At 36.1% G+C, this 20,587-nt stretch overlaps 1 protein-coding gene across 4 annotated transcripts in view; it reads left to right on the top strand.

The window, feature by feature from the left end:
• Positions 1-16,712, top strand: part of LOC113060220 (uncharacterized) — a 49,904-nt gene extending 33,192 nt beyond the window's left edge. The window contains exons 1-7 of one of the 4 annotated variants that reach the window (XR_003278214.1): positions 9,091-11,876; positions 12,085-12,200; positions 12,295-12,420; positions 12,517-12,541; positions 12,639-12,677; positions 12,818-12,926; positions 15,899-16,710. Coding sequence is in view for 1 of the 4 variants with exons in the window: in XM_026229122.1 (XP_026084907.1) it covers positions 11,607-11,895; positions 12,085-12,200; positions 12,295-12,420; positions 12,517-12,541; positions 12,639-12,677; positions 12,818-12,926; positions 15,899-15,926 (732 nt within the window). In the remaining 3 variants the exon portion in view is untranslated. Of the gene's footprint in view, positions 1-9,090; positions 11,896-12,084; positions 12,201-12,294; positions 12,421-12,516; positions 12,542-12,638; positions 12,678-12,817; positions 12,927-15,898 lie in introns of those variants that run through there. The other 3 variants (XM_026229122.1, XR_003278213.1, XR_003278215.1) reach the window with 3 other exon arrangements.
• The last annotated feature ends 3,875 nt before the right edge of the window (positions 16,713-20,587 follow it).

Raw genomic sequence — 20,587 nt, 5'->3', positions numbered from 1 at the left:
AAAAACAAATGCTAACAGTATTATCTTAAAACCGGCCATCAGATGGATCACTGCTGCTGTCACGAACGCGCAGGCTGCTCTAGCCTTGCCACTCATACTGGTGTGGGCTAGGAACTGATGTAGTTTAAATAGGACACGAAAACGTTCAGTGGGCTGGGGGAGGGGGGGGGGCAATCAGGATATAACGTACCAATACCCATATCGGAATTCCCGTGATTACGAGATCCCAACTTCTAAAAAGCGTTCGCGTCTTGTGAGGAGTTTCATGAGAGCTACGGGTCTTACCACGTGACCGCTGCACGTGCTATCAGCAGCGAATCTGTTTATAGGCGTTTATAACGTTATTTTCCATGGCAACAACGGTGCCGCCATTGCGCTCGTTTTGTCATCTTACTTCCGGCTGAGGGACCGGATGTAACGTACCTAAGCTAGTGGCTGGCTAGATAACAGAACGCAGAACGAACAGAAGTATGATATATGCTCAGTTAGGGGCTGCATAACAATTGTATTAAAAAATAATTGCACCAACGATGTAGCGAACACATTGTGACGCGGTCGGAGTGCTGTGGTGCACTTTACAATTTACACCCACCACCTAAAGAAGAGAAGCACCTGAGGAAATGGATGAAGGCGCTAAATTTGAAGCGCCCACCCAAGCGCTCTTATGTGTGTTCGTTACCATTTCATGGACGGGAAGGCGACTGACGAACACTTTTACCCCGAGAAATGGCTCGACTACGATGTCCCGTTAAAGAGGTCACGCCGGGGATGGAAAGGTTATCAGATTCGGGTAAGCTAACCTTAACTAGCTATGTGTTTGCTCGCCTAACGTTAGATTTATGAAGTCCGTTCTATGAATACATTTATGATCAGTAACAGGCAGTTAACAAAGTACAACGAATGTTCCATGATGACCATTGTCCACCCATTTATTTAATATTTAGGGTAGTACAAGATATTATAGTACATTACAATAGCTCACATTATTCCTGCTACAGAGATTGCAGGTGATAGCAGGCCAGCTAGCCTCATTTCTCATTCAGATACTGACCTACGTTTGAACACTACAGTTAATAGTGTGTATACTGTTTTTTCTCTAATGCATCTCTCTCTCACACACACACACACACACAGTTCTAAGTTCGGGTCACATAATATATTAATTTTCATGATATATTGTAAGTTCTAATGTAAAAATGTTGAATTATTTCCACAGATGTACCGATGACCGCCAGTGATGCAGTGGACAGCTGTGAGGGTGATCAGATCCACATGCCCCTGATCTTGCTGAAAGTCACCAGAAGTTACCTGCTGTGGTAGTTATTTTTTATGAACCTTTACAAAGTCACCAAAAGTTACCTGCTGTAATAGTTATTATGAACCTTTACAGTGTCACCTGACATTACCTGCTGTAAATAGTTTTTATTTATTTATCTTAATTTGATCTTTTTTTCATCTTTAATCTCTGATTTGAAGGAATAACTCATGTCAAGTTTGCAAGTTAATTCCATCTTGGTTTATTACATATGGAAATAAAATGTTATAGGATGGTCAGTAGGAGGTGTCTCTTGCTTCCTGGAAACAACAAACACTGATCAACACATCACAAATGATTTTATACAACTTATATTAAATGATCCATGTTCTAAAAAACAAATCACAGTCTGTCTCTTGTTTAACACAACTGATTTAAAACAACTTATTTGATATAGTTCTTCACCCACACCCTCTACACCCCACCCCAATTACCTAATATCCTATCCTTAACCTAATTATTCTCATTCCTGCTTATTTACAAAGCTGCAACTATCTTGTTGAAAGCAGCAGGTAGCCTGTCTGAAACTCATCTGACACGAGGAAGCATACACTTAAAATAAAAGGTTTGTAGTCTAGCTACAGTCTTGGCACAGAATTGCTCATTGTGCGGCACATGTAACTTGCTGTGATGGAACCCAGATGAGCAGCTTACAGGCCCTCAGCCCTGTACAGAACATGGCAAACCTAAAATACATTTCAAAGATTTCACAGTTGTCTTATTTCAGAATCATTCATTATTATTACACTTGACGTTTACCTTATTCATTGATTAGACTTGACGTACACCAACCAAATCTTACCTTTACCTTACCTTTTGCATATACACCGCAGAATTAAGAGGCAAGCTGATTTTCTGATCATATTTTTTTTGTAAAATTTACCAATTCCAAACCAATCTTAACTATTAATTTTGCATTTAATCTTTTATAAGTGATATATAATCTTTTTTAGGCTTGTTTTATCTGTAAAATAAAATCTGCCTAATAATTATGCATACCTGGATATAAGGCGTTTTTCACTTCCAAGTTCCAGCCTCCTCCTTTTCTAATGTGTAATTGATAAACGTTCACTTACCTTACTCCACTGTGCAATTAAGTTATTAGACAAAATACTTAGTCTGATGATGGTCATCAAACACGTTATTATACTTTTAAACATTTATAACTTCGTGTATATTAACATCACACACACACAAAACTAACCAGCACCACGCTGAGAGGTTAGACTGCTCGACTGGCTGGTTGCACGTTCAATTTTAAAAAGACGAAAAAACCCTCGCTGTGTAACAGTACACGACCAACTGTCTCACTATGTAAATACTGGTAAGCCTCGGTACATTTTTTTTTTTAAATCATTTTTCCTTGCTGCTCCATCAACTCCTCCTGACAGGGCAGTTAAATATATAGGTTAACTCTGGCCACTTCTTCATATCGTCTAACATTACCCACGTTAACAGCGACGATGGATGGGACAATTTGAGACCATTTGATCGTCGTAAGACGTTTTCATCGTGCTCCCAATTTATAAAATAACGTTCTTTGTAATTTCTCCACAGTTATAGCAAACTATAAACAATCGTACAACTACTAAACTAGTAACCGGACGTGCCGTATCGGTTTAGCGGAAGTCGGATGACAAAATGCGGAAATGCGAAGTATTAAAAGTGGGCGGGGCGGAATAAGGTGAATAAGGAGACTTAGGTCTCTGCAGAGCAAAAGGGGGCGTTTATCACCATGTGGGTGTTTTGAAACTGCTGGGTGTTTCTGAATCATGCAATCTAAATGATCCCCCTTACCCAACCTCCAAGTATAGGTCTCTGCAAGAAAGTAATGGGAGTTACAAGATCAAGGTGTTTTTACACCATGATACCTGATTGGTTGATGTAATAGTGACGTTAGGTTTAGGGGTGGGGTTGGGTAAGGGGGATCATTTAGATTGCATGATTCAGAAACACCCAGCAGTTTTAAACCACCCACATGGTGATAAACGCCCACTTTTGCTCTGCAGAGACCTAAGTCTCCCCAACCTCACCCCTAAACCTAACGTCACTATTACATCAACTAATCAGGTATCATAGTGTAAAAACACCTTGATCTCATAACTCCCATTACTTTCCTGCAGAGACGTATACTTGTAGAAAAGCGTCTGAAGACGTCAGCAGCTGGAATGTCACGTGCTGTTATCTCAAACTTATCATCCTGAAGCCGTAAATGATATCACCTACAATACGATGATATTTCACTTAGTGCCTTTATTAGATCTCTGGTCCTTTCTCATTAGCCACTTGATATCACTATGTACTGTACTACACTGTAAAAAATAATTCAGTGGCTTAGTAAATTTCACAAAAATAAAGAGCTATATTAACTTAATAAAATCTTTTGAAATCATTTAAGTGATATTTTGAGTGGGTCAGATTAAAAAGAATAATTAAAAATCCAACAAATAATTTCTATAAAATTTACATATATTATTTAAGTTTATGTAATGAAAATAAATAAGTATTTAACTAACTAATTATATTTTTAATATACCTTCAATATTTCTGGTGAATTCTAATAGAAATATTTGATAATTATTTACTTGTACTGATCTGTTTTAGAAACTAAAATTATTAAGTATTTCCAACCAATTTTCCTAAATAAAGTTCCAGCTTAATAAATGACAGTTTAAATAAATTGAGTAAATTTCGCGGCTAAAGTGATCACGTGTTCAGCTCCGCAGGAAAAAAAAATCTGCTTTCCTCAGCAGCGACGTCGACTAGCCATACACCTCACAGCTCCTGGTAAGTAAGGTTAGTCAGCTAATCCTACTTACGTTTGTAACACTTTATTAAAAAGTTAATAATTATTAAGCATTTTCTAACAATTGTCTTTGTATTTTACCTCATATTCAACAAGTTTCGTAGCTTAATCGAAGTCACCTGAAGGACGGCTTTCCTCAGCAACGGCAAGACCCGCACTCCTCTCATTTCGTGGTACGTTATGTAATTTAGCCAGCTAATACTAATTATGTTTGTAATGTTTAATTCAGAAGTTAATTATTAAGGATTTCCTAACAATTGTGTTTGTATTTTGCGTTATCTTAAGAAGTTTAACAAGTTTCGCGGCTCAAACAAGAGGCACCTGTCACTGAAGGACTGCTTTTCTCAGCAACGACGTGAACAGCATTACTCAAATTTCCTGTAAGTAACGTAGTCCTTTTATAACTATGTATATTTGCAAAAATGTTTTCAAAAGTTGATTAAACATTGACCGTGTGTACGTGTACATAACAGTGTAGTTTTCGAAGTTAGTTAGTGGGGCAGCCATATGTATGTTAGTTTTTTTTTTTTTTTTTTTTTTTTTTGGAGTGGGTTAACGTTCGTACTATTTGGATCACCGTTTATTTCAACCGCCATTTGAAAGTATATCGATAAGTGTACTGTGGTCAAGCAACTATAACTATACATGCCCAATGGAAAACGATTTTGTACAGGTTCCCCTTTGGGGTCAGTGGCTTGTCAAAAGGGAACACTTCATTTATGAACTTTCAAATGACAAAAGCTGTCACGTTGTTGTAAAACATCATAATTACTACACGAACTCAAGTATGAGCTCTTAAATCACCACTACAAATATGCCATGCAAAAGTATTTAAAATGGCGTGGACATAACATAGACTGGTGCGTTTTAATCAGCTCCCACTATAGGGAGTCGGACAGTTTAAGACCTGCTCCATTGTAAAATCATTCTAGTGCACTGAAACCTAGATCACATACAATATCGGTCAAAAGTTTGAAAACCGTAAGCTTTTTAATGTAACAAATCCAGACCTGGTGGGTATTGAAGGACAGCGGAGGCTGGGGGAGGGGTACATTGTTTTAATTGAGTAAACTTACTAAATTTCTTAAGAGTGTGTTTAAAAATATTCATTTTGATTTGAAATTATTTGTAATATTTTTGTTCCCTGAAACAGATCAGTTTAATTTTCCATCCTTAAATAAATTGATAGAAATTTCACAAATATATTATGTGTATTATAAATAAACAATTTGTTAGTCTAATACTAAATTGTTTTAGTGGAAAAAATAAAATATAACTGTACATTTTAGATTAAAATAAACTGTTGTATTTTTAGTCCGTTAATATGTTTACATTTATGCATTTGGCAGACACTTTTAGCCAAAGTAACTTACATTGCATTTCAAGGTACACATTTACAATTTAATAAATTTTTGCTAGCGCCGACGCTCTACTGTTTGAGCTACAGGAAAGCCATCTTTTGTATAATCAAGTGAACTATATTCAGAGATTTTATTAAGTTAATAAAGTTAAATATTACTGTAATATTTACTAAGCCACAGAATTATTTAGAGGGTTAAGGGTTGAGTGTGAGGATTAATGCAATGCATATTTTTTTCAAGTAGTGCAATTAAACAAGCTTTTTTGTTTCAAAACCATTAGTCATTTTACTTAAATATTAAACATGTTTATAAAGAAATTGGTTGAAATAATGCAGACCTCAATAAAAGCCTATAGCATTGATTTACAGCATAGAAGCTCGCAGTTGGTCTCTTTTCGTTTTTCTTTTAGGTTTATTGTTAAAAATAAATGTCCCTATGTAGAAAATTAACCTGTCCTCTTGTTAAGAAGAATGCTGTTAATTTTTGCAACTCCTCCCCCTAGTAAACTTTGTTTGAGATTTTACCTATCATACGGTCCCACAGAATGTTTGCTTCTTCAGGTGCTATTTGTTTTGTGTATTTGTCACTTTCTTGTAACATTCAGTTTTGAATGTTAGCTCTAACCAGTTATCTTTAAAATTTGCCTGTAGGGTTCAGCTGATCTACCCGTCTTCGTACACGCAGAGTTGGCAGAGGAGGTCATAAAAATCTACATCCTTCGGAACAATAATGGGGCAGTCAGCGACGTAATCTTGGGAATCTCAGCAGAGCCTGCTGCCATCTTTCAGGAGTCACATTGGATTTGAGATATCCCAAGACCCACAAATACAGGTCCTTCTCCAAAAATTAGCATATTGTGATAAAGTTCATTATTTTCCATAATGTAATGATAAAAATTAAACTTTCATATATTTTAGATTCATTGCACACCAACTGAAATATTTCAGGTCTTTTATTGTTTAAATACTGATGCTTTTGGCATACAGCTCATGAAAACCATAAATTCCTATCTCAAAAAAATAGCTTATTTCATCTGACCAATAAAAGTGTTTTTAATACAAAAAAGTCAACCTTCAAATAATTGTTCAGTTATGCACTCAATACTTGGTGGGGAATCCTTTTGCAGAAATGACTGCTTCAATGCGGCGTGGCATGGAGGCAATCAGCCTGTGGAGGCCCACAATGCTTCGATAGCGGCCTTAAGCTCATCCAGAGTGTTTTGTCTTGCGTCTCTTAACTTTCTCTTTACAATATCCCACAGATTCTCTATGGGGTTCAGGTCAGGAGAGTTGGTAGGCCAATTGAGCACAGTAATACCATGGTCAGTAAACCATTTACCAGTGTGAGCAGGTGCCAGGTGCCAGGTGAAAAGTGAAATCTTCATCTCCATAAAGCTTTTCAACAGATGGAAACATGAAGTGCTCCCAAATCTCCTGATAACTAGCTGCATTGACCCCTGCCCTTGATAAAACACAGTGGACCAATACCAGCATCACTGACTGTGGGTACTTGATACTGGACTTCAGGCATTTTGGCATTTCCTTCTCCCCAGTCTTCCTCCAGACTCTGGCACCTTGATTTCCAAAAGACATGCAAAATTAGCTTTCATCCGAAAAAAGTACTTTGGACCACTGATCAACAGTCCAGTGCTGCTTCTCTGTAGCCCATTTCCTGCACACGCCTGTGCACGGTGGCTCTGGATGTTTCTACTCCAGACTCAGTCCACAATCTTCCTCGGGGTCCGGTCACCTCTTCTCGTTGTGAAGCGTTTTTTGCCACACTTTTTCCTTCCCACAGACTTCCAACTGAGGTGCCTTGATACAGCACTCTGGGAACAGCCTATTCGTTCAGAAATTTCTTTCTGTGTCTTACCCTCTCGCTTGAGGGTGTCAATGATGGCCTTCTGGACAGCAGTCAGGTCGGCAGTCTTACCCATGATTGTGGTTTTGAGTAATGAACCAGGCTGGGAGTTTTTAAAAGCCTCAGGAATCTTTTGCAGGTGTTTAGAGTTAATTAGTTGATTCAGATGATTAGGTTAATAGCTCGTTTAGAGAACCTTTTCATGATATGCTAATTTTTTGAGATAGGAATTTTGGGTTTTCATGAGCTGTATGCCAAAATCATCAGTATTAAAACAATAAAAACCTGAAATATTTCAGTTGGTGTGCAATGAATCTAGAATATATGAAAGTTAAATTTTTATCATTACATTACAGAAAATAATGAACTTCATCACAATGTGCTAATATTTTGAGAAGGACCCTGTACTCACTTGAGTTGTTCCAAAAACTGTTTCTTGAGCTGGATCCTCCAAAACTCTGTTAATGTTCAGAGGTTAAAAAAATATCTTCTTGCATAGTAGTGGTTCATGGTCATCCCACAGAATGGGTATTCCTGATGGAAGTGTTTCTGTTATCGGATTAATTCTGTTGAAGACATAGTTCACCCCAAAAGATGATGTTGTCATAATTTACTCTCCCTCAATTTGTCCCAAACCTGTACGAGTTTCTTTCTTCTGTTGAACACAAAAGATATTTTAAGTGAAGTGACGTGACATTCAGCCAAGTATTAAAGAGTGTTGGTTAACACAGTTAAAGGTTGCAATTGACTTTGCATAGTATACTTTTTTTTTTTTTCCTATTATGGAAGTCAATGGCAACTTTCAACTATCTGTTAACCAACATTCATTAAAATATATTTTGTGTTCAACAGAAGAAAGAAATTCTAACAGATTTGGGACAACCCGGGGGGGCGAGTACATTATGACAACATCATCTTTTTGGGTGAACTATCCCTTTAATATTGATGTAAGTGTTGCTTTTATATTTTTTTATGGTTTAATGTTGAGTGTGACTGCAAATGGCTGGTATGCACCAGGAACGAAGATGTCATTTCTCTTATGGCTATCGTATTTTACATGTAATCTACTTGAATACTAAGATGGATGAAATGTTTCATAAGGTTTAATCATTTCCCTTATGGCTACTTTACAGTTTTTAATTTTTGCAATCTACTGGAATATTAAAATGGATACAATGTTTCAAAGGTTGATTTTAGACTTTGTCTTATGTTTAATTGACAAATAAATTTTCAATAAAAAATGTGTTTCTTTCTTTATTTGGTTTTATTATATTAATTATAAAGGGTAAATGGTGTAAAAAAAAAAAAAAAAAAGTGAATGCAGCATTTTGATAATTTATAGTCCAATATTAAGTTAAATTCACTTTTACATGTAGTAAACGTAGCACATTTTTTTTGGTAAAATTTCATCCAATATTTCAATTATATCTACTCAATATTTTTTGTTTATTTTACATAGAATTACAGTTGTGGTGTTTTATAATTTTGATTATATCCAATTAATTTTATTTCTCATATAAAGTAATTCAGTTACTCAGATTTACTTAATTTTTTTACTGACAATTACTCAATTTAAACAGTATATTTCATTGATTTCACAGCTTTAAAATTTACTCAATTTTTTTGAGTGTAAAAATGTTTCACCAAAAAAATTGAGTAAATAATAGTTAAACTTTTTACAGTGTAAATACAGATACAGAAGATTAAACGCAGAGATGTGCATCCATTCACATCAGGAAAATTGGTATCAACATTCATAAGTTAAAAATGCCTTATATTCTCAGTTTACATTAAAGTGTGAAATTGAAGAGAAAAGTCAACTTTTTTAATCGCTAATAGCTTCCTTAGCAAATTCAAAAAAACATGCCCACATCAATAGACGTGTTTGCATGATTGTTCTTGTATGTGAGGTGTGTCACTAAAAGGTCATCAGCAGAGTAAATTTTTACATGATGTTGCTCTTTGGTTCCTCATCTTGAGTTCAAATTTTGCAGTTGAGATCAAATTCACTATTCAGATATGATTAGCTGATTGACACTGGTATTTCATGTTGACAGAGCCACAATGTTAATATTTGTGAGCAGAGCTATCTATGAGATCACATGATGAGTCACAGCCAGTACAACTCTCACGGTGCTGCTCGTCTTCTCAGCTTCACAACTTTGCAATTGTTTTACATTGTAAATATAATGTACACATCAATATAAATCAAAGGCTATAGTATAGACAACCCAATCTCATGAAAGTGTGCTAGATACGGGTAAGTGATGGATTTTATGAAGCTTTTATGAAATACAAAAGATGCATTAGCCTACTCTTATCTGTATGATTAAAAATGACAAATATTTTATGAGAAAATGATTGTAGCGGTGCCTCCATCTGTCACACAGGAGCCCAAGCACACTGTTCAGCTTCCACACTCCGCACAACATGCACACTTTTTTTCTAGACTAACATTAGATTGAGCTGCCATGTAAAGTTACTACATACATATCTCAGATGATAAACCATACTTGAGGTCGATGAATGTTAGCATATGGATGCCCTGCCCAATGTACTATAGACCAGTGGTTAAGGATTTGTCCATCATGGGCAGTGATTTCACAACTTCATGTGGAATTTTTTTTTCTCCTGTGACTAAGCAACTAATACAAATTTGGTAATGTGCATATAAACAGCCTTTTAATTAGCAGAAAAATCATGGCAAGACATGCAAACAAAAGAAAACCAAACTGGACGCGAGAACATATATTAATCAAACATTTTGGAGTTGGGGTAACCTCCAAACCAAACCAAACCAATTAGAAAAAGTGTTTCTAAAATGTGTATATTCCAAGGTAGATTGCTATAGCAACAGCCATTTTAGGATAGTTCAGATTTGGCCTTAGTGGCTTAGGAGTCCTCTTCACTACTCCTAATGTTTCACAGATTTAGGAGCTAATTTTAGCACAAAGATGCTTTGTGAAATTCCCTTAGAGCAAAAATTTTGGAGTCTATTACAGCACCACCTGCATCCCATTGTATAAGTCTATTTAAGTGCAGTAACTGGTGTCTCATGTTGTCAGATCGTTGTGGTTCTTCCCTGTGTTCTGTTCCCTTGCTGTGTTGGATCGTGGATTCCCTCTTTGTTCTTCGTTGTGTCTTCCTGTACTCAGCTATGTGTCTCATACACACATTAATGATTTCAGGTTGAATTCACAAACATTCTATTACAATTACTATTACTGTAACTCTTACTATTGTGATAACACTTTCACTGTATTTAATGTCAAGACAGATTCCTTTGGGTTTACAGACAAAGTTGGCATGAAAAAACAGTTGTAACTGACTTTGCTAATTTATTATGAAATGATCAAATCTGAGTATTACTGGCGGCCTTGTATATGCTATATGGATAAAAGGATTGGAACACCTGACCTTTAGACCGACAGGGATTGTATTGGCATTGCATTCTAAATACATTAATATGGAGCTGGTCCCCCATCGCTGCTATAACAACTTCCACTCATTAGGGAAAGCTTTCCACAGGATTTTGGAATGTTTCTGTGGGAATTTTTGCCCATACTTTCAGTAGAGTATTTGTGAGCTCAGGCATTGATATTGGACGAGAAGGCCTGGCTCACAATCTACATTCTAGTTTATCCCAAAGGTGCTTGATGAGATTGAGGACAGGGCCCTGTGCAGGTTCTCATCCAAAAACTCCAGCATATTTATTTGCTAGACATGACTGGAACTTTAAATGGGACTGGGTTCAATGGTCAGTTGGAAAAAAATAAATAAAAAAAATAGCTTTTTAGCAGCAAACACTTAAGATGGGTTTGGTGCACACAAGGTAAAAAAAGTGTCTTATTTGTACAGTGAAATATACTGCTAGATCTTTAATGTGCTGGATCGCACTACATCCGACACTTGGCATTGTACTTGATGATGTGAGGCTTGCATGCAGCTGCTTTGCCAAGGAAACCCATTCCATGAAGTTTCCACTGCACAGTTTTTTGGTGATATTAATGCCAGTGGACATTTGGAACTATTCATTTTAAACTTTTAAATACTAGGTATATGTGTATTATATAAAAATGATATACACACAGATAACTCACAATAAAAGCACTAACAGGGATTAAGAAAATTATACATTCAGTAAACTGAGGAATCATTTTCTTTAAACTGAACTGCACCTTATACTGAAGGCTTAATAAATGGCTCCATAGCATTCACAAATCAAATCTGTTGGAAGAAATTCAATCAATTGTATCTGTAGTTTATGTTTGCACTGCCTGTTAACTTTTCACGTCACTCTCTATGCAAAAGCTCCTCGTGTATGAATTTCATTCCGCACGCTGTAGCCTCATTTAAGCTCTGCCCACTAAAATATCACGTCCTGTCTGAATTTATAGCGCCATTGTCTCAGCCTCACAGCGCCTCATCATTTCCGCATTTGGCTGCAGGAATGGTTAGGAGCAGCACAGCCATGAGACCAACGCCGTTCTCCGTTTTTATGTTCGCGATAATTACATTAACGGGATATAGTCAGGTTTCTGGAAAAAATGAAGGTAAGAGTTAGCTGTACCGAAAAAAAAAACATAGCATTATAAAACTTAATTACCAATAAGCGTGGTGAACTCCCGTAACGTATCTAAATTATCACTGCTGAAAACGAAACGAATCCAATTTCTACCTAACATTTCGACCTATCTACTCTCGAAATATGTTGTTATTAAATGGTATCTTGTGTTTATCAGAATGTCCTGCAGAGCAGGAGACCTCATGTGAGAGTCTGCGCACGACTGAGGGATTCACTTACCCCGTGCCCTTGAACATCCCAACCGGAGACTGCGAATATTCGTGGCATCTGGTGGTAGGCACGTTTGGTTGTTAAGAACAAAATTGTTCCAATATAATATAAGAAAAGTAAAATGAATTTGAAATGACTTCTTTGGTTCTTTGCCTAGAATGGAACATGTGTTGCTCATTCAGATGGGAAAAAGTTAAGACCTGTTGTGGCTATGACGTCCCAGAATGTGACAGTAAGCGCCTGCGAGGACCTGCAGTGGCAACTTCACTGTGACGACATTCAGGTATTAACAACTAATGTGTATATTTCATACAAGCCAATCAGTACTAAATGCATCAAGCAAACCTGAGGTTTTAACATTTTTTTTTTCCCGTTACAGTTTCACTGTACTATCAATTACACAGGTAAATATTAAAAAGTCTCACATCATATACATGCACCTTGAAATTATTTTTTCTAATTCAGTGTACATATTATGCATTTGTGTGTGTTTGTCTGAAGTTACAGGCCTTGAGAGAACACAAGATGGCAACCATAATGGTAAAGTGTACCAAAAATGAAGTAAAGTGTAGCAGTCAAGTTAGTTTAAATGTTTATTGTTATTGACTATGTGTTGGCTTTGTATTATATCAATTTTAATACTTAAATTCAAGTTCCATCTGTTTTCTATTTACATATAGACTATATTTCAGCTGGTTTACCTGGATGGGGTACTGCTTTAATTGGGACTGTCATTGGGATCGGAATGGTTGTTGGATTGATTGCTGTTTGGTTTCATCATCGAAACAAGTGAGTTAATTTAACTGCTTTTAATATTTACAATTAATGTTGTCATTCTGTCTAACTTGAAACTTCTGAAGGCCATTCAGCCTTTATAGATGTGTACATTATCATAGTTGTTACATGTTACCCAATTCAAAGGAGGTGTCCTTCAAAGAGTGCATTCGAATGCCAATTACATGTGGCGCGACAAATGCTGTCCCAATTCGAAGGCTTCTTAAATTTGACCTATAATTGCAGAGGATACAACATAAAGATCCCTTGTGGCCTTGCATGCCCCAGAAATCATTGTGCGCCTGTGACAAAAGGATTAATTTGAGGAAAAATTATGGATTACACTTTGAAATGTAAAAATTATTTTCTTCTTACTCAGATAATGTAATTATGTAATAATCAGAGTCGCTTTAAGACCTCACTGGGCCCCAGGGCTATGACTTACTGCAGGGCTCCCATCATAATAATGATATATAGTTTAAATGGGATTTTTATCATATCACAATTTTTGATGCACTGAAATTTGAATAATTCTTGTTATTAATTTCAGTATCACAAAACTTCATACTAGCATTAGTAAAAACAAGCTTATTGAAGACACGTAAAGTCACAAATTACAACAGGACAAAGATACATAAGAAATCGACCTACTCATCCCAACGTACAAATAAACTGAATAGTCTTCAGTGTATAAATGCGAAAAAGAACTCAAATTTAGTCAGGCGCTGTATGAACTGGCCATTTACCAAAATTAATTCTGCCCTTCTGCTTAAAGGGTTAGTTCACCCAAAAATCTAAATTATGTCATCAATAACGCACCCTCATGTCATTCCAAACCCGTGAGACCTCCGTTTATCTTCGGAACACAGTTTAAGATATTTTAGATTTAGTCCGAGAGCTCTCTGTTCCTCCATTGAAACTATGTGTAGGATGTCTACTGTCCATGTCCAGAAAGGTAAGAAAAACATCATCAAAGTAGTCCATGTGACATCAGAGGGTCAGATAGAATTTTTTTAAGCATCGAATATACATTTTGGTCCAAAAATAGTAAAAACTACGACTTTATTCAGCATTGTCTTCTCTTCCAGATCTGTTGTGAGATTTCAAAACACTGCAGTTTAGTGATATCCGGTCCGCGAATGAATCATTTGATGTAACCGGATCTTCTTGAAACAGTTCACCAAATCGAACTGATAAGCGTCTCCAAAATTATCTGCTCCATCTGCCCAGTCCACTTGTTGTTCGACAACTTGCACTTCAGCATCAGCTTTAGTAAAACAGCTTAATAGCTGGGGTTTTTCCCTGTTTTGTCTTTGAAATATTTTTCCTTTTTGAGCTCCTCTCTCACATTTTAAAAAAAAATTTTTATAGCTTTTTTACTTTTCGAAGATTGTCCTTTGTGTGTCCATTTCCAGATTACATCAGAACGAAGTTAAGAGTGTAGGTGAATGTGGACATCAGGCGCAGTGATCAGCTGATAGATAGGCCTATGTGCACGGGTGGTGCAAAACTCAAATATAGAATAAATGCATTGGTAAACCAAATACAAAAACATGATGTTTCAGTTTGTAATGGTAATGCATGGAATTACAGAAAAGCTCCACTAAATAATAGCACTAATAAGTTGGGGGTGTGGTGGGGCTTTGGCGATTGGTGCCACCGATGGCCAGTCAATCTACTCCACAGCAAATCACAGGCCCCGGGGCTTCAGACCCGCCTATCCCTATTGTTAATGTGGCCCAGCTAGTAATATTACAAATGTAAAAATAAAGAAAAATGTGTATAAAATTTTGGTGAACATGTACACAGGTTTTTAATCTTGTTTTGTTTTTAGGCAGTTGAATATAACTTAAAACAGTCCCGTACAAACGTTATTTTTGCTGAGCAACGGCAGCTGTCACAGTTGCTAGGGGACAAGAACAGTCTTCTAGAGCTGTAATCGGGCCTTAAAAGTTAGGCCCTTTTTAAAGGCCCGAACCCGTTTACAGCCAGACATTATTCAAATGTGTGCAGGCACACAGCTCTTTTGCCTTTTGTCAAGAATTAGTCATTTATAGATGTTTTAACAATTTATTCATGACTAACGTAGACTATAGGCCACTTGGAAGTTGGAAAAAATAAATAAAATAAGTCCTCTGTAACATCGTAACATCTCAGCACTCTAAATAGGCACAGGCTCATTTAGCCTATAAAAAGGCCAACACACCAATAAAAACGAGTCTTTCTTAACAAATTAAATGAAGATAAACTCAAAATTAAGATGGGTAGCCTATTTGGCTCCACAGGACTTGCTTTGCCACTATCAGCTGACATTTAATAAAAGAATAATGACAACATTAGCCTATATATTCTGTCTACATTATGCATTTAAGACTATTATTTTTTTATAATTTTTAAAACCTTTACTCATCAAGATTAGTCTAGGTCTACATGTATTTGTGGAGGAAAATGATTGCACTTTAGATGTCTTCAGTGCGTTCCTGCGGTCACTGATGGTGTGTCCAGCAATATAACCCACTGGCTCATTATTCTCATTATAAACACGGTCAAAACTTTTCCACACCTCAGACTTTTCTTTAGTCACTGGTGCAACCAACACGTAATCGCCAGAGGCAAGCCTCCGTTTCACCTCCGTTTCACATCCGTAGCATTCATTTTCGCATCTTTCTCACGCTAATCGAAACACATGATCGCTAGATTACCTCGCAAATCGGAACGCGAGCCTGGCCCGAAGCCCGTGTAAGATGACATAAATTAAGCCTGAACCCGACCGAATCCGTTGTGTCCCATCTCTATCCAACGTTCGTGGCCTTCGAAGGATGCAGCCTTTGAATTTGGTTGCAGCTTGTGTGTGCTTTGCCACTGTTTTCTGTGTGGCCTCCTTTGTCTCTCTGGTTACCCCTGTTAGTTGTCATAGCAATTCACTGACCACACCTCCACCTTGTTTGTTGTCATAGTTACTCATTGGTCCCTTTTGTTTTCCACAGGTCAAGAGGTTATAGATCTGGATCTTAACCAAAATTTAACCATTATGCTATTGCCATTGCCACTTATTGTTGCACTTATCTATAATTTTACTGTTTTAATAGCTTTTAGCATATCACAGCTTTAAGACTCTAGTGCTAGTTTGTCTTTTTTAATCTAAAAGTAATTTTCACACATAACTACTGTGAGGATGGCACTGACACAAAATGAAAAGTTACATAATCAATTACTGAAATAAGGATAATGACAAATTATTAGTTTTAACATAACACTATAATATATATAAACCATAAATATACTAACTACATGTACCCTTTTTTTTCTTGAAAAATATTAGTAAATATCTCATTATGGTGATGATGTGAAAACCTATAGAGATCACTGAGATTACATAATTAGTACACAAATTAAGGTAAAGGTTTATTTTTAAGTTCTACTTATCAAACAGACATTATATGGACACTAAGGGGAACATGTATGTTTAGCGTGTACAGTACTGTGCAAAAGACAGTTATCTCACTCTACCGGCAGAGCTACTCTAAAAGCTATGTCAAAGGCAATGGGTGGTCATATACAAGATTTTTGGTTCCACTTCATATTAAGTGGCCTTAACTACTATGTGCTTAAATAAAAACAATAAGTAAAATGTACTTATTATGTTCATATTGTATTGCTAAACACTTGACATTGAAGTGGGATATGAGTAAGGTTAGGGACAGGTTTGGAGGTTTGGGTAGGTTTAAGGGTGGGTCAAGGTGTAAGGGATGGGTCAACAGTGTAATTATAAATGTAATAACACAAATGAATTACAGATGTAATTACATGCAGGTATTTTTTTAAATATAAGTACCATGTAAAAACATGTATGTAAACAATAAGTGCATTGTACCAAATTATTTATTTAAATGTAAATACATAGTAGTTAAGGCAACTTAATATATGATAGGTAAAAATTGATAGCCTGAATGAACTGTAAGTCGCTTTGGATAAAAGCATCTGCTAAATGCATTAATTTAATTTAATTTAATTTAATATAAAGTGGGACTAGATTTTGCACAGTATGGTATATTTGACTTTTATAGGACTCATAAACGTACATGTGTATATATATATATATATATATATATATATATATATATATATATATATATATATATATACTGTATAAACATAGCATGGCACATAGTTCCTGAAAAAGTGGATAAATGTGTATAAGGAAGAGAGTAAACATCCCTTCAGATATTGACTTTGTTCAGACTTGTTGAGGTTCAATATCTCCAACTGGAGCAGAGTTTTGCATTGTCGCTGTGGAAGCAAAATGCAATGAAATCCCGTGCAAGTGAGTACACACATCTTATGCATTAGTTCAATTCACTCAGCATGTAAATGTTAATTAAAAGAGAAATTGATGTTATGAAGAAGCCTATCAAACTATTCTAACTGTATATAAATAAAAACACTCAAGTTAAAACTTTTGTACAGGCTTATCCAGAAAGAACTTAATTGGTTGTATTGCTATGTGCCATGCTATTTTCAAAGAAAGTATTTTTAAATAATTGATACTGAATATCATAACGATTATCATAAAGGTTATATAATGATGAATGCATTTTAAATATGTCATATTATGTGTAGTAATATGATAAATGATAAATAATTGTAAAATCAGTTGATATAGCTGTAAACATCATAGCATATTTATTATAAATTTATATTATACCCTGCCTGGCCAAATAAAAGGTCACTATTTGGATTTAAATAAGCAAATACTTAAGAGTTCTGGATTATTATTGCAGTGATTAATATGTTTCTGGCATCTTATATGTTTTGCAAAACATCTTTTAACCCTAGCTGATGCAGCTTTTGTAGCTTTTAAATTCTTAAACAACCATGTTGTAAGACGTACATATGTACATATTCCAGGATGGTATCTTTGCTTTCTAGTTGTCTTGTTTGAGAGATTTCTGTCAATAAAATCCGACAAACCATTTTTCACTTCTTTCATGGTTTTGCACGTTAACAATGTGATATCCTTGTACACCTCGTACACTTTCTTTATTTGATTAATTTAAATATATTTCATTAAAATGAATAGGTAATTTAGGGGTCTCCAACCCTGCTCCTGGAAGGAAATCTTCAGCCCGCAGTTTATCTGAAACATTAATTCATCAAATGTGGAGATACATGGTTTTCACTGGACATGTGGGATATGAAAAATGAGAAAAATCGAAAAACTGTAGTGGAATAAAAATCAACATATTTGTCTCTGAGATGTGAGAACATTTAACACATTTGAATAAAAATAAATAATGAATAAAGCCTATGAAATGAAATGTAGGGTAAGCTGCAAGACTGAAAAGGTATTTTCTTACAAACAAATACCATTGCTACAATAGATATTTCATTGATCATCTCTCTTTACAACATATATTTAGCAAACATATATTTTATATATATTTCATACAGGATAAAATATATTTCTTTGCTTGTTTGTAGTGGAAAAGGGTTCTTTGGACTAAATGGTTCTTTCTTTTTCACACTGAAAATAATAAGATCACAGTCTTAGAAAACTGAGTTATGTAGTAGGACAACAAAATATATATTTTTTAAATACTTATTATTATAAAGAGGTATTTCTATGTATTGATTGATGTGGAAAGTATTCATAAAGAACTTTAAAGCAGATAGGCCTACTATATTCAGTTCATGCCAGGGGGATCTTGGGCCCTTGCTGCAGAAAAAGGTGAAATGTATGACTAATGCTTCCTACTTCCCTAATTCCCCTCAAGTGTTCAAAACATGGTTACTGCACTAATTACACTGACAGAGAACTACAGAAAGCATTGTGTGATTCTGTAAAAACACACTGGCAAAGAAACAGAGCAGAAGGAATAGAATATAAAGAGGAGGAATCAAAAACAGTAGAGTAGAAACAGCTGAGAGATAATGAACCACATACAAAGAATGAAAACAAAAACAAAGGAGAGATCAAACCTGTGTCCTGAGATCTTCCATCAAATTCATTTATTTGTTAAACAAGGTTTATCAAAAGGCTTTTCATAACTATGGCTAATGGCCACAAGGTAAAAGGAATAGTTAACATGCACAGCAAAGCGAAGTAAGCTGAGGTCTTCTGATTTATTACTTTGTGGCTAACCGACACTTCTCAGAAGCAAGATTACCCACACATGAACACTTGAGTCACTCACTTCTAACATGGGCCTTCAGCCAAACCACCGAGAAGGGTCTGGCTGCAGACTTGCACTTGCACTCTCAGACTTGCACTCTCAGACTTGCACTCTCAGACTTCCACTCTCAGACTTGCACTCTCAGACTTGCATTCTCAGACTTGCACTCTCAGACTTGCACTCTCAGACTTGCACTCTCAGACTTGCACTCTCAGACTTCCACTCTCAGACTTGCACTCTCAGACTTGCACTCTCAGACTTCCACTCTCAGACTTGCACTCTCAGACTTGCATTCTCAGACTTGCACTCTCAGACTTGCATTCTCAGACTTCCACTCTCAGACTTGCACTCTCAGACTTGCACTCTCAGACTTCCACTCTCAGACTTGCACTCTCAGACTTGCATTCTCAGACTTGCACTCTCAGACTTGCACTCTCAGACTTCCACTCTCAGACTTGCATTCTCAGACTTGCACTCTCAGACTTGCACTCTCAGACTTGCACTCTCAGACTTGCACTCTCAGACTTCCACTCTCAGACTTGCACTCTCAGACTTGCACTCTCAGACTTGCACTCTCAGACTTGCACTCTCAGACTTGCACTCTCAGACTTGCATTCTCAGACTTGCACTCTCAGACACTTGTGCTTCCGCTAGCCACGTCACTTGCAGTCTTTATTATTATTATTTTTCTATTTATTGATAACTTTTTGTTTGAATCTTTCAACATTTTACAACAGTAGCCAGGTGGTGAAGAAAAGAAAAAAGAAACTAAATTGCAATGTCATTTGCAATCGCTACTTGCACTCTCCGCTACCTGTGACGTCACTTGCAATCAACACGTTCGTGCATGTTGCCAATGAAGACAAGATGCTGTGGTGGTGATTAAACGATTAAAACTAAATTAGTAGGCCTACTACTATACGCAAAGTCTTTCGTTAAGCGTTTTCCTCCTGTAGAAAAAAACAAACACTTAATATGGCATAATGTATTAGGATATGTTAAGTTCAATTAAAATACCAAATTTGATATATAGTTATTATTTAATTTACAATGTTCATTTAAATATGTGAGGCAGAAAGCTGTGAGCCTAGCCAAAGACTTTAGACACAATTCTATGTTACCATATTATCAGAACTTCTAATAGCCACCAACAAAGAAATTCTATAGCTAAAATAAAATCAGTAACAATTAGGATTGTCAGATTTAAATATAATTATATTTCATGTCTCAGTGCATAAAGCTGGTTTCAGTTACTGCTGAAATGACTAAAGGCTGATTATCTCCTAAATAGCACAGCTGGGGAGGTTGTTAAAAAGGTTGTTGGTCAATTGAAGATAATTTTATGAGAAACATACTCACACAGCTCCTAATGTAACTCTTAAATGTATATTATGCCGACAAGTTCAAATTCCCCCATAAAATTAAACTGAAAATGAGTCCCAGTCCCACACATAACTTAGATCTGTTTGTCAGCCAGGAACAACAGTGTTTAAATAATTTCAC

This window comes from Carassius auratus, chromosome 41 (genome assembly GCF_003368295.1).
Source record: "Carassius auratus strain Wakin chromosome 41, ASM336829v1, whole genome shotgun sequence".
NCBI lineage: Eukaryota > Metazoa > Chordata > Actinopteri > Cypriniformes > Cyprinidae > Carassius > Carassius auratus.
This window is presented reverse-complemented; position numbering and strand designations above follow the sequence as displayed.